The sequence below is a fragment of the Wyeomyia smithii genome, chromosome 1 (genome assembly GCF_029784165.1).
Source record: "Wyeomyia smithii strain HCP4-BCI-WySm-NY-G18 chromosome 1, ASM2978416v1, whole genome shotgun sequence".
NCBI lineage: Eukaryota > Metazoa > Arthropoda > Insecta > Diptera > Culicidae > Wyeomyia > Wyeomyia smithii.
In genome coordinates this window covers 169,927,543-169,946,432 of record NC_073694.1, presented here as the reverse complement: position 1 = coordinate 169,946,432, position 18,890 = coordinate 169,927,543, and the positions used below count along the sequence as shown (strand labels likewise).

The following is an 18,890-nucleotide window of genomic DNA, read 5'->3' as shown; positions in this document are numbered from 1 at the left end:
TCTCATCAATAAAACTGGCCAGAAGGACGCACGACGAAACTTCTCCAGGGAATTATAATTGGTGATATTTGGCAAGAGGAGCGAGTATCGGTATAGTAGAACAGTAAGCGTGTAAGGAAGAGTAGCACATTACACACAAGCACTGATGAACAATAATAATAAGCATGCCACTTCTCAATAGAGGTATTGCTATTAACAGAAGTACGGGATACAGCAGACACCCGGGCATATCTCACAATAGATCTACGATTCTGGTCGCAGTGAGAAAGCCCATACAGGAAAAAAAACCTATTTCCCCCTTCCAGACGCATAGGCCTTCACTGTAGTAGGGCAACTAGCAGGAAACATGAAAGGCCAGGTAGTCGTTGCTAACAGGAGTCTTGGTCCGCCTTGATTATCGGTTCAGCTCGCGTATTTAACTGTCGTTCGGTGACAAAGCCTTGTTAACCCGTACCTTCGCCCGGGTAGGCTGCGTAACGCGAATAACAAGTGCTCTTTCTATGTTGAATGAGTGAAGAATCTTCCCGACTGAAGTGAAAAGTATGTGCGGGGCGCCTGCCTCGGGGCTTTATTTTTAAATAAAGCCCCGATATGTTGCCTACTGTCAAACGTGTAGAGTTTAGATAGGGCTACCATACCCTTGGTTATCAAGAAAACATTCATTTATGTCAATATTTTCGATTGGGAAATAAATAGCTGAAGCCTGAGTGATTCGCGTTTAGGGGGCAACTAACAAAATGTAAACAAATCGTTTTATTACACCATTGGTTTCGAAAAGACTTACAAAATTCATGGCAAGAATCCTTTCTTTTGTATAAATCGATAAAATTATTTAAATCAAGTTTTTAGTAAAGGGTGACAAAACAGTTTACCCAAAACAAAAGAAACTTTGGAACTAGGCCCATTACATTGTTTTGAAACAACGGGCTTACTTGCGAAATATTTCGTAAACAGGCGACAGTAAAGGGCGGATCAACATTGTTTTCAAAATAAAGGCGCATTTAAAGGGGCGTAACTGAAGAAAAAATAAAAACAAGGCGAAATAAAGATGGGCGCATCTCGTTGTCAGAACGCTTTATGGCGAAATAGAGGTGAGCGAATCTCGTTGTCAGAATGCTTTAAGGCTTATTTGATAAAGGTTAGATGAAAAGCGTAGATTTTATCCATCAATGTACAAATTCAATGTAGTATTGTTAGGAAACTATAAGACAGGTTTATTTTACGTCGATTTTTGGTATTGGTGTTAATGTTAGTCACTTCCTTTGAAATAACGATTTGAAAATGTACTTGCAAATATTCAAACTGATATTCCCCAATGTTTATCTTTTGCCAGTTGCGCCCTTATCGCAAATCACTCCGAAAATAGAGATTATACCGGAAACGTATCAAGTGAGCTACTATCTAGCTTCAAACTTCAAGAAAATAATGTATCTCTTTTATAACTATCAAAAAGTAATGTAATGAAAAAGCTGATGAACTAGCCAGACTAGGATCTTCTAAACAGCTTATCGGACCGGAACCGTTTTGTGGTATCTCTCCATGCTCCATAAAAATGGAATTCAGAAACTGGGAAAAAATGATGATAGATTCAAACTGGAAAAATACTATCACTTCCCGGCAATCAAAACAGTTTGTGATGCCACATGCATCAAACACACACAAAATTCTTGCTCTATCTAAAAAAGACCTATGCACCTATATAGGTCTAATTACAGGGCATTGTTCAGCCAAATATCATCTGAAAATAATTGGAAAGGCTGACAACGATGTTTGTCGTTTTTGTAATGAAGAAATCGAGTTTTCAACACATTTATTATGTTTTTGTCCAGCACTTTACAACAAAAGAGCAATGTTTTTCGGAAAGAGACTGTTACAGCCCTATGAAATTTGGCTGTCTTGTCCTAATAAGGTAGTGCAGTTTATACGGCACATAATACCTAATTGGGATCATACCTAAATCAGGGGCTGAGAGTTACTTCTCATAGTAATTTTTCACTCTGATCAGGTAATAAAAAGCTGGGGAATGCTACAATAGATCTAATTTTTGGTCGCGGTAGCTAAAACCCAACAAAAAAAAAAAGGGCGAAATTTACTTAATATCAAAATGAAATAGAATGAAGAATACGCCCTTTTTGTTGTTAGTGAAAGGCGAAACTTGACTTCATCTTGATGAATGGGCGGAATCCGGAATCAACGTTGTCAACAAAATAAACATTATAAGCAAAGGGCGTATTCCGGTACAATAACGTAAACACAGCGTATAGTAAAGGGCGATACTGTTGAGCAGATGAAAACAAGGCGCATAGTAAAGGGCGATACTGTCGAGCAAATGAAAATAAGGCGCATAGTAAAGGGCGATACTTTCGAGCAGATCAAAATAAGGCGCAAAGTAAAGGGCGATACTGTCGAGCAGATCGAAAACGGGGCATAGTAAAAGGCAAAACAATAAAATTCTCGAGTATACAATGTAAAGCGACTGAAATTCAAGTTTTGGGTTTACCATGTACAAAGCTAGAGCAATTTAGCTTTCATTAAAATATTTGGATGGCAAACATAATGTTGAATAGTTATTTAGGATTTGAATTTGTGATTGAAAACTTTGTTTGCCTCTTTTGAGTTTTGTTGTCTTTGTAAGATTCGCCCCCAAATTGATAGCACTAATATCGATATCGATACGGCAATATTTATGCAGTGTATCTGGGGCACCACAAGACAGATCTCGTAAGTGTCTTAACGTGTTTTGATTTAAATTTCTACACACGATTTTTGATCGCGATTTACGAGATATCAGATAATTGTTTACGAACTAAGCACGTGAGGTTGTGGGTTAAAACTGATAAATTTTGCGGTGCGCTTCGGGCAGCACGGTCAATACCGGGTTAAAATCAAGCCAATAAAGGAGGGTTTTGACAGCAGTTAGGTTGGCTTTAGGTCAAATTTCGGTGAGCTGATGGTTTATAGAAATTCACTATCAGAATTGACGTGAGTGCTATGAATGGCAGTTTTGATAGGCGCCTGTATGCGTGGTACAGATAAATGGCTGCTTTTACTTACGACATCTTTTGACAACATAAGAGTAAAAATATGTCTTTCTTCTATTCTCAGATGAATTTAAAACAGCAAACAAATTTTAGCAGCATCGTAGTCTTCGTAGTCCCGAATATGTCCCCGAGATATGTCAACCAAAAATCCGGTATCTCCACATCAATGCAGACAAATAGCGTATTAGCACAGATAAACAGACGTGCCTCTTCGAAGAAAAATCCTGAAAAACCTTCGTCCTTATTCGAAATACGAGTGTAACGCGTGCGCCACCATGTGAGCTTATTGCCTACCAATTTATTTTCGTGAAACGGTTTTTGTCATTGCTAATGGGTGTGCATGCTTGCTTAAATTAACACCAGCGGCATTACTGACGGTTTTTGTCTTTGATAATAAATGTGCACGCTTGCTCGTAGTGACACTAGCGGCATTATTGCTCACTAAGTAAATTTTTTAAAATAATCGTTATTTTTCCGGTCGATGGAATCGTCATCGAGTGGCACGTCTGTTTGTCTGTGGTATCAGGATCATGCTATAAACGTCAAAACCCAAACATCAATCGCGTTACCAAATTTTATAGCGGTACCACTGACATCGTGGTACCAGTACCACTGACATTGCGATACCACTGACACAAAGAGAAGACAGCCAGATTTGCCAGTAATGACAATTGAGTTGTTTAGCTCTTCACGAATTTCCGGTTTTTATATATCATCTGAAAGAGTGTAATTTTCTGAGCAAAACTTTAAAACGTTATATCACTATTCTTCGTTTTTTAAATGAAGAATAGAAATCCGCTCTAAATCGCTACAATGACAGTTGGTATAGAGTTCTCCAAGCGAAAACACACTAACACTACGACACCGCCCGCTTTACACTGTACATTGCAATTTGTGAGAGTGTGAATCAAACTCGGTAGTTTTTCATTCTCTCTCTCTAAGATGACAGTTTTACAGGTGACAAAAAAATTCTTACAGCTAACAAAGAAAAATCGAATACATCGCAGTCAGAGACATGAGAGTTACTCTGATTTGCTCTTTATTTTTCAGGTTTTCTCAGAAAAACTCGGAAAAACTCAAATATACTCACTGTCTTACCCCTCGAGTCTATGTGCAGATTTTTATTGATTCGCAGATAACTGCAGAATTTTCATAGTTTCTGCAGATTTTTGCCAGAGTCTTTTTTGCGCAAACTTTCTCAAATTGTGTGCAGTGCAGCCAGCTTTTTACGCGCCATAATAGCGGACGGTATAATGCAAAGTTCGTAATAAATTACCCATCCCTTTTGACAACTCTGCTTACGTCAGTTTGAAGTCTTCATACAATTTATAAAAAAAAATATATCTGGCAACATTTGTCTTGCCAATTCTACAGAAATCGCAAATCTGACGTAAGCAGAGAGGTTCGCATATTACGAACACGCATTATAGCGACCGCCATTATGGTGCGTAAATGTCAACATTTGGCCTACCAATCATAAATTCATAACGGCGGTAATATTTCATTTCAAATGCTTACAAAACTTATCTTATTCATTGAAAGTGCACATTGTACTGAAAACGAATGTTGAGCTCTTGTTTTTTTTCCATCTAAAACGACATTTACTCGAGAATAAGTCTACCGACAAAATGGGACGTTTACTCTATTCCACTTGTTTTAGGGCTAACCAACCAAAAAGTGGGTACCAGACACGCTGGTAGGTACCTGGGAGGGAAAAACGAATACTACACTCAAAACATAGAACACGCACATGCGTCGTTTCCTGATAGCGTGTAACTATCTTATTGCTGTAACGCATGCATGACTCAAACGAAGTTTTTAGTAACATCAGGAGTTCGCGTTGAGGGTGTTGCTGATATTTGTTTGGTTTTTGCGTGAGAAAAAGAAGGAAGGAAATATTTTTGCTTTTGTCATCACGCACATTTTGACAATTACATATGAGAGCTCATATAAGTGCGAACAGCCTTCAAAATCTTTTTCAATGCGAATGAATAATGTGCAAATTTTACAGACTAATTGTTTCGAGTCTGTGTTTTTTTTTCAATTTGCCGTTGTATAAAAGTTTTTTCAGAGTTTTGAGTTCGACCGTACACATTTAACTACATTATGTTTTCACGGTAAAGTAAAATAACGTACTACTTGAAAACATTTTAGTTTACCGTTGTTCAGTAAAAAAATACTGGGAAATCGAAAACCGAACGTGTTTACCGGAATACCGTAAATTCGTTTACCGAAAAAATCCGTGAAAACGAAAATTTCCGAGTTCAGTAAACTAAAATACCGAAGAATCTCGGAATCTCGGAACCTTCAACCGAGATTTCGTTGAACAAAAAATCTCTTACAGAGATTCCGAAAAACTGAACTGTCAAAATAACGCGTGCTGCACCAACAGTTTTTTTTGTGTTCCGGTTTAGAAAAAAAAAGCAGCAGGTTTTGCGGCTGATTATTATTATGGAGAAATCTGCAATGTTCAGATCAACTAAAATATTGAGTAAGTATACACTATTTTTTCTCAGATCTTGTTTTTTTGCTGCAAAGAATATTAAAAAAACGAATAATTCATTATTCATCCAATTTTATAGGTTATCAGCTCATTTCACAGGAAGGAAGTTGCAGAGTGATGGATGTTACTTTAATTCCTGTATGCAATACAAATCTTCAGTTTGTACCAATGCTGTGTTTACTTGAATCAGTTGACTGATAAATTAATAAATTAATTTGTATATTTAATCATTTTGATCATATTCTGAAAAATAAAAAAAATCGCAAAATACGTACCTCAGTAAATTTCACCGAAGTTCTCGTAATAAGTTGACAGTTAAAATTTGCGAGTATCTCGGTAAATATTACCGAGAATCTCGTTAAAGCTTGACAGGCTGTTGAAATCTCGGTAATTTATTTTACCGTGCTCGGTGATAATATCTAAGTGTGTAGTGAAGTATGTTCGAAATTGTAACCAAAGCCCTAAATCCAGAGAAGCGCAAGTTTAATAATCGAAGTACGCTAGCATGATTATTACTTTAAGCTTATGAAATTTATTATTTTACGTAAAAACAAACCAAAATATTTTGTGAAATGACAATGAATGCAAAAACTGTTTGCGATGAATATTTTTTCGAGCAACTGAAAGGTATCCAGCTTTTTACGAACCATAATGGCGGTCGCTATAATGGGTTTCGTAATATGCGAGCCTCTCTGCTTGCGTCAGATTTGCGATTTCTGAAAAATTGGCAACACAATCGAGCCTTTGGCATCCCTATACCGAGTAACAGTGAATGACAATGAACTCATGTCCTGGGCTGAAATTAATTTGTGCCCGCTGTCAGCAGTAAGATAAAGATGTATGAAAAGAAGCGGTGATGTGCTATCTCGTTTACACATATGTTGAGATGTTAGCCCTTGAAACATGGCGTGATGCCAAAGGGATGGATCAAATATATGAAGACTTCAAACTGACGTAAGCAGAGTTGTGAAAAGGGTATGTAATTTATTACAAACTTTGCATTATAGCGTTCGCCATTAAGGCACAGAGAACAGACATTCATGTTCATATAAAGAAATTTGAAGTCGTGTGTAAAAATTTGAACCCAAATACATTGATACACTAACGACATCTGTCTTGTGGTGCCCCAGTTGCACTGCATAAATATCGCTGTATCGATATCTGTGCTTGGTTTTTAAGTAACACGAGCGCCACATAGCAGGAGCATTACCACTTACTGTTAAATGACGGTTGCAAGTTTTTACACATCTTTAGAAAATAAGATGAACGTCTGTTCTCTGTGATTATGGCGCGTAAAAAGCTGGATAAGGTATAACAATATTAATCGCATAAAATGCTTTTTTTTCCTTGGTTCAAATTGACAGTTGATGACAGCTCATTTTGGTTCATTTTGACACTTACACAGCTTCGTATCCGTTTCTCCCTCCCAGGTAGGTACCAGAATCAATGAGTGGTAGATGGAAAATGTATGGAGCTTGACAGCCACACGAGCCCCTTGACTTTTTCCTGCGCGAGCCAAATCAAGCAGTTTTTTACGGTTTTTCGAGCAGTGGCACAAATTTTTCAAAATATCTGACATCCCTGTCATTGATCTGTCATATTAATAATTGTTGCGGTAGTGAGCCGAAACGGTGTTTCGCGCCGGGAGTTTGCATTTACGTGTTATTCCAGCGAAATACAAAGGTTTATCAATAAAACTTTTCAAAAGGAATAATATAGAACAAAACCAGTGAGCAGAAATGACTTCTATCATAAAACTCCACGCCGTCTCTGGAGCGATGGATGAGTCCCCGCCTTGCTATATTCTTCAGGTGGATGAGGTTCGCTTTCTGCTGGATTGCGGCTGGGACGAAAAATTTGACCAGAATTTCATCAAGGAACTGAAAAAGTATTTTTAGACTGAAAACAAGCTTCAACAACATTATAGATAATTTTGAAATTTACTTTCAGATACGTCCATACTATCGATGCGGTGTTATTATCCTATCCAGATGGACTTCATCTGGGTGCGTTACCTTATTTGGTAGGCAAACTTGGGTTGAACTGCCCCATTTACGCTACCATTCCAGTGTACAAAATGGGTCAAATGTTTATGTACGATATGTTTATGTCCCATTATAATATGTACGATTTTGATCTTTTCACACTGGATGATGTGGATGCGGCTTTCGACAGAATCATTCAGCTTAAGTACAATCAAAGTGTGTCCTTGAAAGGTAAAGGGTACGGTATTACGATTACACCCCTTCCAGCTGGGCATCTCATAGGGGGAACCATCTGGAAAGTGGTCAAGGTCGGCGAGGAGGATATCGTTTATGCCACTGATTTCAACCACAAAAAGGAAAGACATTTGAATGGTTGTGAGCTTGAAAAACTGCAGCGACCTTCTCTATTGATAGTTGATGCATATAATGCACGCTATCAGCAGGCAAGACGCCGAGCACGAGATGAGAAGTTTATGACTAACATCCTGCAAACTCTGAGAAACAACGGCAATGTACTGGTGACAGTCGACACGGCAGGACGAGTGCTCGAACTGGCACATATGCTGGACCAGTTGTGGAAAAATAAGGAATCTGGATTGATGGCTTACTCTTTGGCACTGTTGAATAATGTGAGTTATAACGTGGTTGAATTTGCAAAGAGCCAAATCGAGTGGATGAGCGACAAATTGATGAAAAGCTTTGAAGGAGCTCGGAATAATCCTTTCCAGTTTAAGCATCTGAGGTTGTGTCATACAATGGCAGATCTGGCGAAGGTGCCTAGTCCAAAGGTAGTGCTCGCAAGTTCACCAGACATGGAAAGTGGTTTCTCGCGGGAACTTTTCGTCCAGTGGGCTGGTAATATAAATAACAGTGTAATAATTACGAGCAGATCGTCGCCAGGTACGCTAGCAAGGGATTTGATTGACAATGGTGGCAACGGTCGCAAGATCGAGCTTGACGTACGTCGTAGAATTGAGCTGGAGGGTGCCGAGCTGGACGAGTACATGAGAACTGAGGGTGAAAAGCATAACCGATCCGTTATCAAAAGTGACATGGACTTGGATAGCAGTTCTGATTCGGAAGATGAGCTGGAAATGAGTGTTATCACTGGAAAGCATGACATAGTGGTTCGACCGGAAGGTCGCTCTCATACGGGATTTTTTAAATCAAGCAAAAAGCAATATGCCATGTTTCCGTTTCATGAGGAAAAAATTAAATTTGATGAGTATGGTGAGATCATACAGCCAGATGATTATCGTATGGTGGATGCTGGACCGGACGGTCCAGGTGAAGACAATAAGGAAAACTATCAGATAAAACCAGAGGACATTAAAAAGGAGAAGGGCAGTGAGCTTACAGTACTGGATAAACCGACCAAGTGCATTAGCAGTCGCAAATTGGTAGAAATAAACGCACAGGTTCAGTTCATCGATTTTGAAGGGCGTTCCGATGGAGAATCTATGCTGAAGATTTTGTCTCAATTGCGACCGCGCCGTGTGGTGGTGGTACGCGGTTCGTCTTCCAATACTACCCACATCGGTGAGCACTGTCAACAAAATATCGGTGCAAGAGTATTCACTCCTAGCAGGGGAGAGGTTATTGATGCCACGACAGAAACGCACATCTATCAAGTTCGACTGACGGAAGCCCTGGTCTCCCAGCTGGATTTCCAGAAAGGAAAGGATGCTGAATTGTCTTGGGTGGATGCCCAGATTGTTGTTCGCAGTAAGCAATTTAGTACCGGTACAGAGCAAGATTCGAACGTAGCTTTGAGTGGACCACTCACCGGTACAACAAATAATGCTACTACAAACAATGCAATTGCAGCCGCTGCGGCTGCTGCCTCAGATGCTCCAATGGACGTTGATCAAATGGAAGGACTGGAGGATAAAAGCGACAAGCAAATATTGACACTGGAGCCACTGAAGAATGATGAACTGCCAGCCCATAATTCGGTATTCATTAACGAACTGAAGCTGATAGACTTCCGACAGGTGCTGATGAAGGCGAATATCAACTCGGAAGTCTCGGGTGGTGTTTTGTGGTGTAGCAACGGAACGCTTGCTTTGAAGCGTGTCGACACAGGAAAGGTCACGATAGAGGGATGCCTCTCGGAGGACTATTATAAAATTCGCGAATTGCTGTACGAACAGTATGCTATAGTTTGAGCATAATTAATTTTAAGATTCAATGCAACTAGATATAATATATATTATAAGTTCCGGCCAAGTCAATGATTAGCTTTTCTCACTTCCACTGATGATCACGTGTTTTATTATTGTGATCCCTAAGGAAATGTTCAAAATCGAAAACTACCGATCCTGTACAAAATGAAAACATTTGATCGCCTTCGTCTCAATTATTTTTTTTATTTTTTCATTACGTTTGTATCGAATCCTTACTATTATCTAAGCTGCTGTTGTTTAGCGATGTGCTCATCACATCGTCATCCTCCTCGGGAGCATCCATATCGTAGATACGGATCGTCTTCAGGGACTCCGAAACCACTGCGGCGACATTTCTGGTGCCAGAAACGGCGATCAACGCGGCATCCAATCCATCCACAGTTTTAATGGAGCCTTCCTCTAGTAGCGTGTAAGCGTTTATCGTTCGACAGCTGGTGCTGTGCGGAACGAGGATATGATTGTTAGTGAAGGCAACCGTGTCAAGCAGTTCTTTCACTTTTTGCAAAGTCAACTGCAGGAAATAACTGCTGGTGCGACCGTCCCCCGTTTGGCCACGTAAAAGTATGGACAAGACTTGTTCGTCGTAGAATTGAATGTGCCTGAAGCTTAGATCACCTAGAGCGGTGATGCGTGTTTCGAAATAGGGTTTCTCTCCGAAGCAAAATTGGACAGAGCGAAGCATTGACGAAGAATTGCATTCCGTTATGACGAGATTGGTTTCTGATTCAAGCAGACCGAAAAAAGTAACTTGTCCAGTTCTTTCACTCATACTTGTGACAGTTTGTCGCTGAAAGTCAGTGCCTTTGTTGTTCGGTACCCGAAGAAAACTTCTCTGCTTGAAATCTTTACCGATAATGGCGATAGGATTTTCGAAGATTTTATCGATGCTGGCTTTAAGCAGGTTATGTTGTTGAACTAACGAGTAGTTGTCATGATGGGGATATATCAGTTGGCACGATTTAAGACATTCGTTTTGCTCCAGCAGCTTTGCCCATTGATTCGAAGCGTCGGCTTTGGATGGATATGGAAGTACTTTGTCTTCCAAGTATTGACCAACACGTTCTAGATTGAATTTCCGCTTTTTATCATCGTTAGCAAAGTTATCTCCAATTTCGCTAAAATCTGCGTTTTGAGTGACATCGAAATTATCAAGAAACTCGGCCAAGTAGTTAATCTCTTGCTGCGTCACAGACGGACTGTCTTCCGGTAAAGTTTCATCCATCAGACGAACAATTACGATATACAACCAACGGAAAAATATTTTAAAATCCCTCGTTGAGGTGTCGATTGTCTGTTGCAGTTCATAAGCCTTAATCAAAAAGGCCCCACAGTTGACCAATGCCTCATTCGTAACTTCTCCCAGTATTGGCTTGTAGTAGAACACGTTGCTTATCATACCCTGGAGTGAGTTTAAATGATAAAACACACTACAAATTGCCATGTGTAATGGTTTAACCACCAACTTCTGAATCGTCGAATAGCTCAACTCTATGCTATTACCTAACTTTTTCAATCCTTTCTCGGTTAAATCACGAAGCAAAAATTGCTCCAGATCGGGGGAAGTACATCCAAACATCAGCAGTTCTAAGAAATCCGCTGAAATCGTACCTTCTGCTTTTCCATCAGCATATTTGGTTAGCTTATTGTCCATTTCTAGCAATACTGTTTCCCACGCTTCAATGATACATTCGATTGTATCATTGATGTAAGTCATAGTACCAAGCAGATGAGCGTGTTTGATGGCCAAGTTCAATAATGAAGTGGAGTATTTTTGCAGTATATCATTTTCCAGAACGTATAACTCGATATCGCCGCAACCCCGCTGAGTTGTAACGAACAGTTGCTTGAAATCGGAGCTCATTTTAACATCCTTAATAACCGCGTCTTTGTCACGAATGTTGAGCTTTTCAAACATATCGATTTCGCAGCAAACTAACATTCCAAACACGGAGAGGTGAACTCTTCCACTCGTAGTTGCAAGAACCAGAAGATTCAGAATTTGCTTCGAATAGAACATGGCCGTATTGTAGTCGACTGATTTGGCCGTTGACGAGACTGAGTTCAAGTTTGGTAACGGAGGAAGAAAGACAGTGTGGTTATTCTGTAAGAGCATCAAATCGTTACCAGAAGATATTACTTCGTCTTCTTACTACTTACTATTGCATCGCCGCTAGTATCGTTGTCGGGTATTTCGCTAGTGTTTTCCGTCCAACTTAAGCACGTTATATCGGATTTGACATTGAAACTGTAGATTTCCTCTTTGTTCTCTATGTTGATCAAAAGAACTGTTCCATTACTGTAGGCTAGAAAATGAAGATTTATTATGATAGTCTTAAAATCAGAATATCGATAGTTGCTGCTTACCAATCGCCATAACCTTTTCCAAAGGCCTCCAAGCAATAGCGCGAACACGCAAACCTTCTTCGGGCGGGCTTAGCTGCCACACTTTTTGCCATTTCAGGCGGTGCAAAATTACTTCTCCTGATACAAGAAAAATCGTGATGGAAACAAAATTAAACGAAGAATCACACAAAAGTTACCTTTATCATTCCCCACTGCTAACAAATCCATTCGATCGCTCCATTTTAAAATATCCACCCGATAGCCAACATTCTTATTTCCCGTTTGCTTCATTTTATGCTGTGCTGATTTATTTATTCCATAAATCAGCATCAAAAAGCGGCTGATATGGATTAATAAGTACAATTTGAACAATAACTGAACATTGCAATAAGTTGCGGCGGTTTGTTGATGTTTTTGATTTTGACTTACAACATTATTCTTCTTAAATGTCTTATATCCACTGCACGGTTAATCGCATTTACTCAAAAATGAAAATGAAGTAATCATGAAATAAATGACGCCATTCTGATATGACCGAAGAAAAACAACTTATATTATTGAAACATAGATATCTAACTCAACCAACAATACGGGCAACAAAAATGTGGCGCCCCTCCGAGTATGATGGCGATTGGGTGAACTACATTTAATGAGCACACACAGAAAAATATTAAGGCAATTGCTATCTTTTTAGGCTTGGTCAGATTTGTGCGGTGTTTTTAACATACTAATCTATATGGTCTAGATAATAATAATAATTTATTACAACAGGACTATAATAAATGTCAATGTATGAGATGACCATGATATGAATTATTTATTTTAAAGATAGTATGACTAATCGTTCATAGTCGTTTCAACAATATGTTTTTAAGCATAACCAAAGATGACTAGTACACAATACGTTACTCTTGCGGTATGCAGCGGACACGAGTTTCGCTGCGCGTGAACGAAAATTGAACTAATTTGTATACTGTTAATTTGGTGATGACAAGGTGGTGAAAGGTGAAGCATGTTTTTCAATATCATTGTATGGTCCTGTCATCTAATTTTCAATATCCTTATACGGTATTGCCATCTTGTTTCGTTTTCATCTAGCGGATTGAGCATGATAAATCGATTTTGCTAATAATCACAGTTTTAAGGTCATCAGAGGGCACCGTTATAAAGGTGTTGCGAGCAAAATGTATGAAGTCAGGTATCTTGCTCTAGTCATCATTAGCATAACTCATTTGTTGTTTGTACCAATTTTAATAGTCGATTGAGAACCACTATACAGCTTTAATCCCTTTGCGGAACTGGTTGGGTTAATAATTCTGCCTCAGCCGTCAAATAATGCTGTAGGATGTTCTCCTATTCGGTTTGTAGCTTCCGTTGCAGATTATTGTTTGTGATCTTTTTCATTATCAATTTTACTATTACTTGCTTGAATGTTCAAATCGATTTATTCATATTTGCAAAGAACTGAGAAAATCAAATTTGGAAATTTTCACTCATCCTTTTAAGTTCTATTTAAAAACGATACAATATTTATTTTGGTGAATACCGCTAAACGCTATTTTTAACTAAGGCTTTACATTACTGCGTTGAAAATCGTTGTTATATACGTCTCTTAATATCCTCAAAATTCACTTACAACGAGTAGCAAAGCATAGCATAACTTATTTCGTCAAAATTCACGAACGTCGAGTACAACATAAACAATGTTAAAATAATTTAAGTGAATGTGAAGCTTTTTTTTTCTTTTCGTCACCTTCGAAAATTCGATGAGAGTATCTATGAGATTTTTACATTTTGTGACTCATGCTAATCTGTAAAATGACGCGAGGTTTCTTTGCATTGTTGTTGTAATAAATAGAAATTGCAAATCATCTAGATTATATTGTAAAGTCGATTGAAATCCGCCGTACAAATCTGATTGAAAGTAACATGATATTTTCTGGGTGTGAGAATCTGGTCAAGCTCACCACTGAAATGATAAGGAGTACCATGATATTTTTCCGAGTGGATATGCTTTAGTTCACCCAACGGCCTACAGATGGCAAGTTCATAGTGTTGCCTTGAGATTATATGCAGCGTAGCCCAACTTGGATATCTATGTCTCTTTAGTCTATGGTATAATTAATGTACGCATTAGAAAGACATATACTTAGGAAAAAATGGGTCATTTTTTACCCATTAATTAAAAATACTTCAAGTGTCTTTTTGGTTTGCTCTGTCGATTTGTTCATACGCGTAAAGGCTGGATTACACTCTTTGACCAAGCGTCAAATATTTGTCACTTTTTGACAGATAAAAATTTGGTCGAAGATAATTGTTTGTCACTCTCCAAGTTTTACATGTGGCAAACACGGGCAAACAACAATCATGATGTCAAATAAATTTAACCATTATGTCAGATGGTCAAATATTTGACCATCCAGCTTTTTGCGCGCCATAATGGCGGACGCTATAATGAAAAATTCGTAATATGTTACCTACCCTTTTGACAACTCTGCTTACGTCAGTTTGACTCTTCATTTGTTTCGCAAGAAAAACAATTAATCTGGCAACGTTAATGTTGCCAAAACTGCAGAAATCACTAATCTGACGTAAGCAGAGAGGTTCACAAATTACGAACACGCATTATAGCACCCGCCATTATGGTGCGTAAAAAGCTGGATTGGTCAAAGAGTGTACTTCTACGATCTGTTTTGTTCACAATTGGGTTGTTTAGCTATATCAGTTTTTTTATCATATGAAAAATCTGCATTTTCTAAGTAGAACGTGATTTAAAAAAAAAATATCGTCCTTCGCTTCTTAAATCACGATTTAAAACTGCTCGAAATTGCTACAATGACAGTTCGCCCATATACACACTGTCATTGTAGCGATTGCGAGCGAATTTTTATTTTTCATTTAAAAATCGAAGGATAGTTATATAAAGTTTAAAAAATCACGTTTTGTTCAGAAAATGGCACTCTTACAGATGATATATAAAAATCGGGAATCCGTGAATAGCTAAACAACCCAATTTGTCAAGACTCGATGCTGCGTCGTTTGAGAAGTTGCAAGGTAAACAGTATGTAATCGTGCAGCAGGCATAAGATATCTGAGACACAACAAATAGCCTAGCGAAGACGGGCGCATTTTATATTGATACATCCTATGATGACAGCAGTTCAAAAGTCTAGAACCGCACAGTAATATCAAGTACACTGGGGTCGCTTTTTACGCGGGTTGTTTATGCGTTTTTTTTAACGGGATATATTTACAATAACGCGATTTATTTTTGACGTAGGACTACGTCTTTGTTTTCTGATACTAGATTACATTTTGTAAAATTGAAAATGAAACTGGCAAATGTTGCGTCAGATTTGAAACAATTATAGCAAGCGAACGACTTAATACATCTTAGTCATTTATATGTTGGTGGATAGATAAAATGTGTAACAATTGTTTGATATAATGTTTAACATTGTTGCTTTACTGCTTAATGGTGAAAAAAGGTGAAAAGTTTCAAGGTCAAGCTTTCCCATACATTTTCCTTGCTATTCCCTTGCTTCTCGAGCACGGATAACAATAACATGGACGGAATAAATTCCGCTGCTTACATATTCTGGCTCAACAAAGTGTTTTGTTACAATTGTCTTTCTTTAAGCTGCGTGGCAACGCCCTCATGGCAAAAATCTACGCTGAACTCGATACAAAAGACTGTGTGTAGAAAATTCAGCTTCAGTCTAGTTTGTCACACAATAGCGAGTGGAGTATAGCTGTTAGAGGTACGCGACATTAGGAAACGAGAGCTGCATACGAGTCGACTTCCAGGCACTGCGGAACATGTTACCACATACATAAGACATACGTACCACTGGCGTTTTTTTCTGGTACACGTTGCCCCATAGTACTCCGTACCTCTCCCTGTCCAACTGCTCGACAAATAATGAACAAAATGAATTTTCTTTTTCTCGGCTTTATCGAGCCCCAAAGAAAATCTCATACGGAACTGTCAAAAAGTTATTTACAAAATCAATGCAGCATTTTTCGAGTAGAAACGAGACGGGCTGCGTAGGTACACTGCCTTAAAAAAACAACTCAAACTGCGATTTTATTCAGAGGGTGGTACCATTCGAGTAGTTCATTTTGTACCAACTTTTTTGGAAGATTTCTTCCTGAGTGTTACGTATGTCTTATGTATGTGATGTTACCTTTATTTGGCATACGGCAGCAACAGTTACCATCGTACGCTGCAAGATATTTTGCTGGCTCAGCTACTGGAGGGCACGGCGGAGAGCAAATTTTATTATGCGTGGCCAAGCAAAACATTCAATGTTACCGGTGGTGGTACGATCATCAACGTTCTGTAGCACACATTTCGAGCCGAAGATTATAGAATCAGTTCTTTTCAGAACTATAAATGCTTGAGAATAAGAGTTATGAGAACTTTCTCAACTACTACTAGTGTGAAATTTTCATGTATTCATGCATCGTTATTTTTACAATAACGACCATCAAATATAAACGGTAGTGTTGCCTATGAACAGTTTATCGCAGCATATAATAAATATATTTAGTCCTACGTCACCATTTCATACCACCCCTAGGGCTGTATACCTTGTAGTATTATTCGATACGGAAGATTATTTGTACGCGGTGTTGCTTGCGTAGCGCGGTGCAACAAGAAATAGATAAGACGAATTCTGCTTTTCCGAATCCTTAACGGTCACTTTATTCGCATGAAGTATGATCCGTTTTTAATTCCTGCATGTGTACGATTAAGTTTTAATTTAGTGTTAAGTTTAACTTGTTTTACAATTATCTTACGTTTAGTGCTTTGAATCTCTTTTCTGTCTCTGTAAGTCGTTTCTTCTGTCGGTTGTTTCTTCCACTTTGCTCGGTATATATATATATATATATATATATATATATATATATATATATATATATATATATATATATATATATATATATATATATATATATATATATATATATATATATATATATATATATATATATATATATATATATATATATATATATATATATATATATATATATATATATATATATTAAGTTAATTGGTAAGGAGATCCATGTGCATAAATTTAACCTCGATTCTCACCGTTAATTATCTGCCGTACTATTACACTTATTTTCACTAGCAGTAAGGTTTATTTTAAGAAATGTAGTATTAAGCGAATAGTTGTAACGAATATAAATTTTTCCCTTCACCTGAATGATAATTTTAGCACAATTTTAAAATAAATCTTCCGAAATTAGCTCTTCACGTTATAAAGTTAGCTTAGTCTTTACGAATCGTCTAGCAGATACGCTGACGTTTTGTCTTCTTCTCTCTTTCTCTTGGCGTACTGCACTGTCATTATGACGTCTTCTCGGCATTTGTGATGCTCTATGGGGAGGTGCTTACAGATACTGGAGGCTCCGATGACACTCCTCCCCAGTTCGCTGACTCCGCCTCTGAGTCAGCTAACTCTTCGTTTCCTTTCACGTCAAGCACTGCCACCTTCACGGCTGGTCTCTCATACACACCAGTTGCCGTTTTAATGGTTACGGTTCGTACCTGTCCATCGCGATTGACTACACCAATGACCCGTCCTTTCGGCCAGCAGTTCCTTGGGAGATCCGGGTCTGCGATAAGCACGATGTCGTTTCGTTTGGTCGGAGGCACAGCTCGATGCCACTTGGTACGCCTGGTTATTTCCGGAAGATACTCCCGGAGCCATCTTTTCCAGAAGTGGTTGCCTATTTGCTGGGATAGATGCCAGCCACGATATAAAGCTAATGAACTCACGTTCAAATCAGTCCATGGTTTGGATCCGTCTGAACTCCCCAGTAGCCAGTGGTTTGGAGTCAGTGCCGGGGCCGCGTCATCCTCTATAGGTACGTGGGTAAGCGGCCGTGCATTCAGGACGCCCTCGACTTCGGTTAACGCGTTTCTCAGCTCTTCCTCTGACGGACGGCGGAGCAAACGGAGCTCCGACAAGGTGCGTTTGACGGACTGCACGAGTCGTTCCCAACTTCCACCCATGTGGGGTGCTGCCGGCGGATTGAAACGCCAGGTGGTAGTTGACGACACGAACTCCTGAGCCATTCGATGTTGGTCTAACGCTAATAGTGCTTGCTTCAGTTCCCGCTCGGCACCAATGAAGTTCGTTCCCCTATCACTATAAAACACGGCTGGTGTGCCTCGGCGCACGATAAAGTTGCGTATCGCCATTATACATGAGTTAGTAGTTAGAGAGCTTGCCAGTTCCAAATAGACTACACGAATCGTGAGACAAGTTAGAAGGACCCCCCATCTTTTCTCAACCCTTCTCCCAATAGCCACTTCCATCGGTCCGAAATAATCAATACCGGTGTGCGTAAACGGTCGAACAAACGCTGCTAGCCTGCAACTAGGCAGATCTGCCATTGCTGGAGGATTAGGACGTGCGTCACGCAATTTACACCTTTGACAACCCGCCCTGATTTGAGCATACAACCTACGAAGTCGGCTTATGCAATATTTTTGACGAATCTCGTTTATTACAGACTCGTGATTTCGGTGGTGGAACTTTGCGTGATAGTTTTCCACTAGTAGGTGCGTAACCGGGTGGTCACGGGGAAGAATGATGGGGTTGACAGTCTCCGCTACCAAGAATTTGCATGTCCTGTTCTACCGTGCATTCGCAGCAGCCCTCGCTCATCAATGTACGGGTTAAGCTTGTACAGCGCACTTCGCTTAGGAATGATCGCATAATAGCGGTCACGTTCTAGTATCGTAAGCTCTTCGTTGAATTTATTTCGCTGCGCAGCGCGGAGGTTAAATTCTTCTACGTGGCGGATCTCC

At 39.1% G+C, this 18,890-nt stretch overlaps 3 protein-coding genes across 3 annotated transcripts; 1 reads left to right on the top strand and 2 right to left on the bottom strand.

The window, feature by feature from the left end:
* The first annotated feature begins 7,152 nt into the window (after positions 1-7,152).
* Positions 7,153-9,739, top strand: LOC129717625 (probable cleavage and polyadenylation specificity factor subunit 2). Its single transcript, XM_055667656.1, has 2 exons — positions 7,153-7,432; positions 7,495-9,739. Exons 1-2 carry the CDS (start codon positions 7,284-7,286, stop codon positions 9,695-9,697), a joined length of 2,352 nt encoding a protein of 783 aa, XP_055523631.1. The 5' UTR covers positions 7,153-7,283; the 3' UTR covers positions 9,698-9,739.
* A 139-nt stretch (positions 9,740-9,878) lies between these two features.
* LOC129717626 (anaphase-promoting complex subunit 4) lies at positions 9,879-12,586 on the bottom strand. The gene is made up of 4 exons (XM_055667658.1): positions 12,256-12,586; positions 12,080-12,196; positions 11,873-12,018; positions 9,879-11,816 (listed from the first exon to the last, which is right to left on the bottom strand). The coding sequence occupies exons 1-4, from the start codon at positions 12,386-12,388 to the stop codon at positions 9,909-9,911; spliced, it is 2,304 nt and encodes a 767-aa protein (XP_055523633.1). The 5' UTR covers positions 12,389-12,586; the 3' UTR covers positions 9,879-9,908.
* Positions 12,587-17,450: 4,864 nt separating this feature from the next.
* On the bottom strand, positions 17,451-18,278 carry LOC129717356 (uncharacterized). The gene has a single exon (XM_055667231.1). It carries the CDS (start codon positions 18,276-18,278, stop codon positions 17,451-17,453), a length of 828 nt encoding a protein of 275 aa, XP_055523206.1.
* Positions 18,279-18,890: the final 612 nt, after the last annotated feature.

Excerpts from the sequence above, each read along its gene's own strand:
- LOC129717625 (XM_055667656.1), top strand. The coding sequence starts at position 7,284 with ATGACTTCTATCATAAAACTCCACGCCGTCTCTGGAGCGATGGATGAG. Across the intron at positions 7,433-7,494 it reads TTCATCAAGGAACTGAAAAA|ATACGTCCATACTATCGATG; the intron begins GTATTTTTAGAC and ends ATTTACTTTCAG.
- LOC129717626 (XM_055667658.1), bottom strand. The coding sequence starts at position 12,388 with ATGCTGATTTATGGAATAAATAAATCAGCACAGCATAAAATGAAGCAA. Across the intron at positions 12,019-12,079 it reads GGAAAAGGTTATGGCGATTG|CCTACAGTAATGGAACAGTT; the intron begins GTAAGCAGCAAC and ends TTCATTTTCTAG. Across the intron at positions 11,817-11,872 it reads ATACTAGCGGCGATGCAATA|AATAACCACACTGTCTTTCT; the intron begins GTAAGTAGTAAG and ends ATGCTCTTACAG.
- LOC129717356 (XM_055667231.1), bottom strand. The coding sequence starts at position 18,278 with ATGGCGATACGCAACTTTATCGTGCGCCGAGGCACACCAGCCGTGTTT.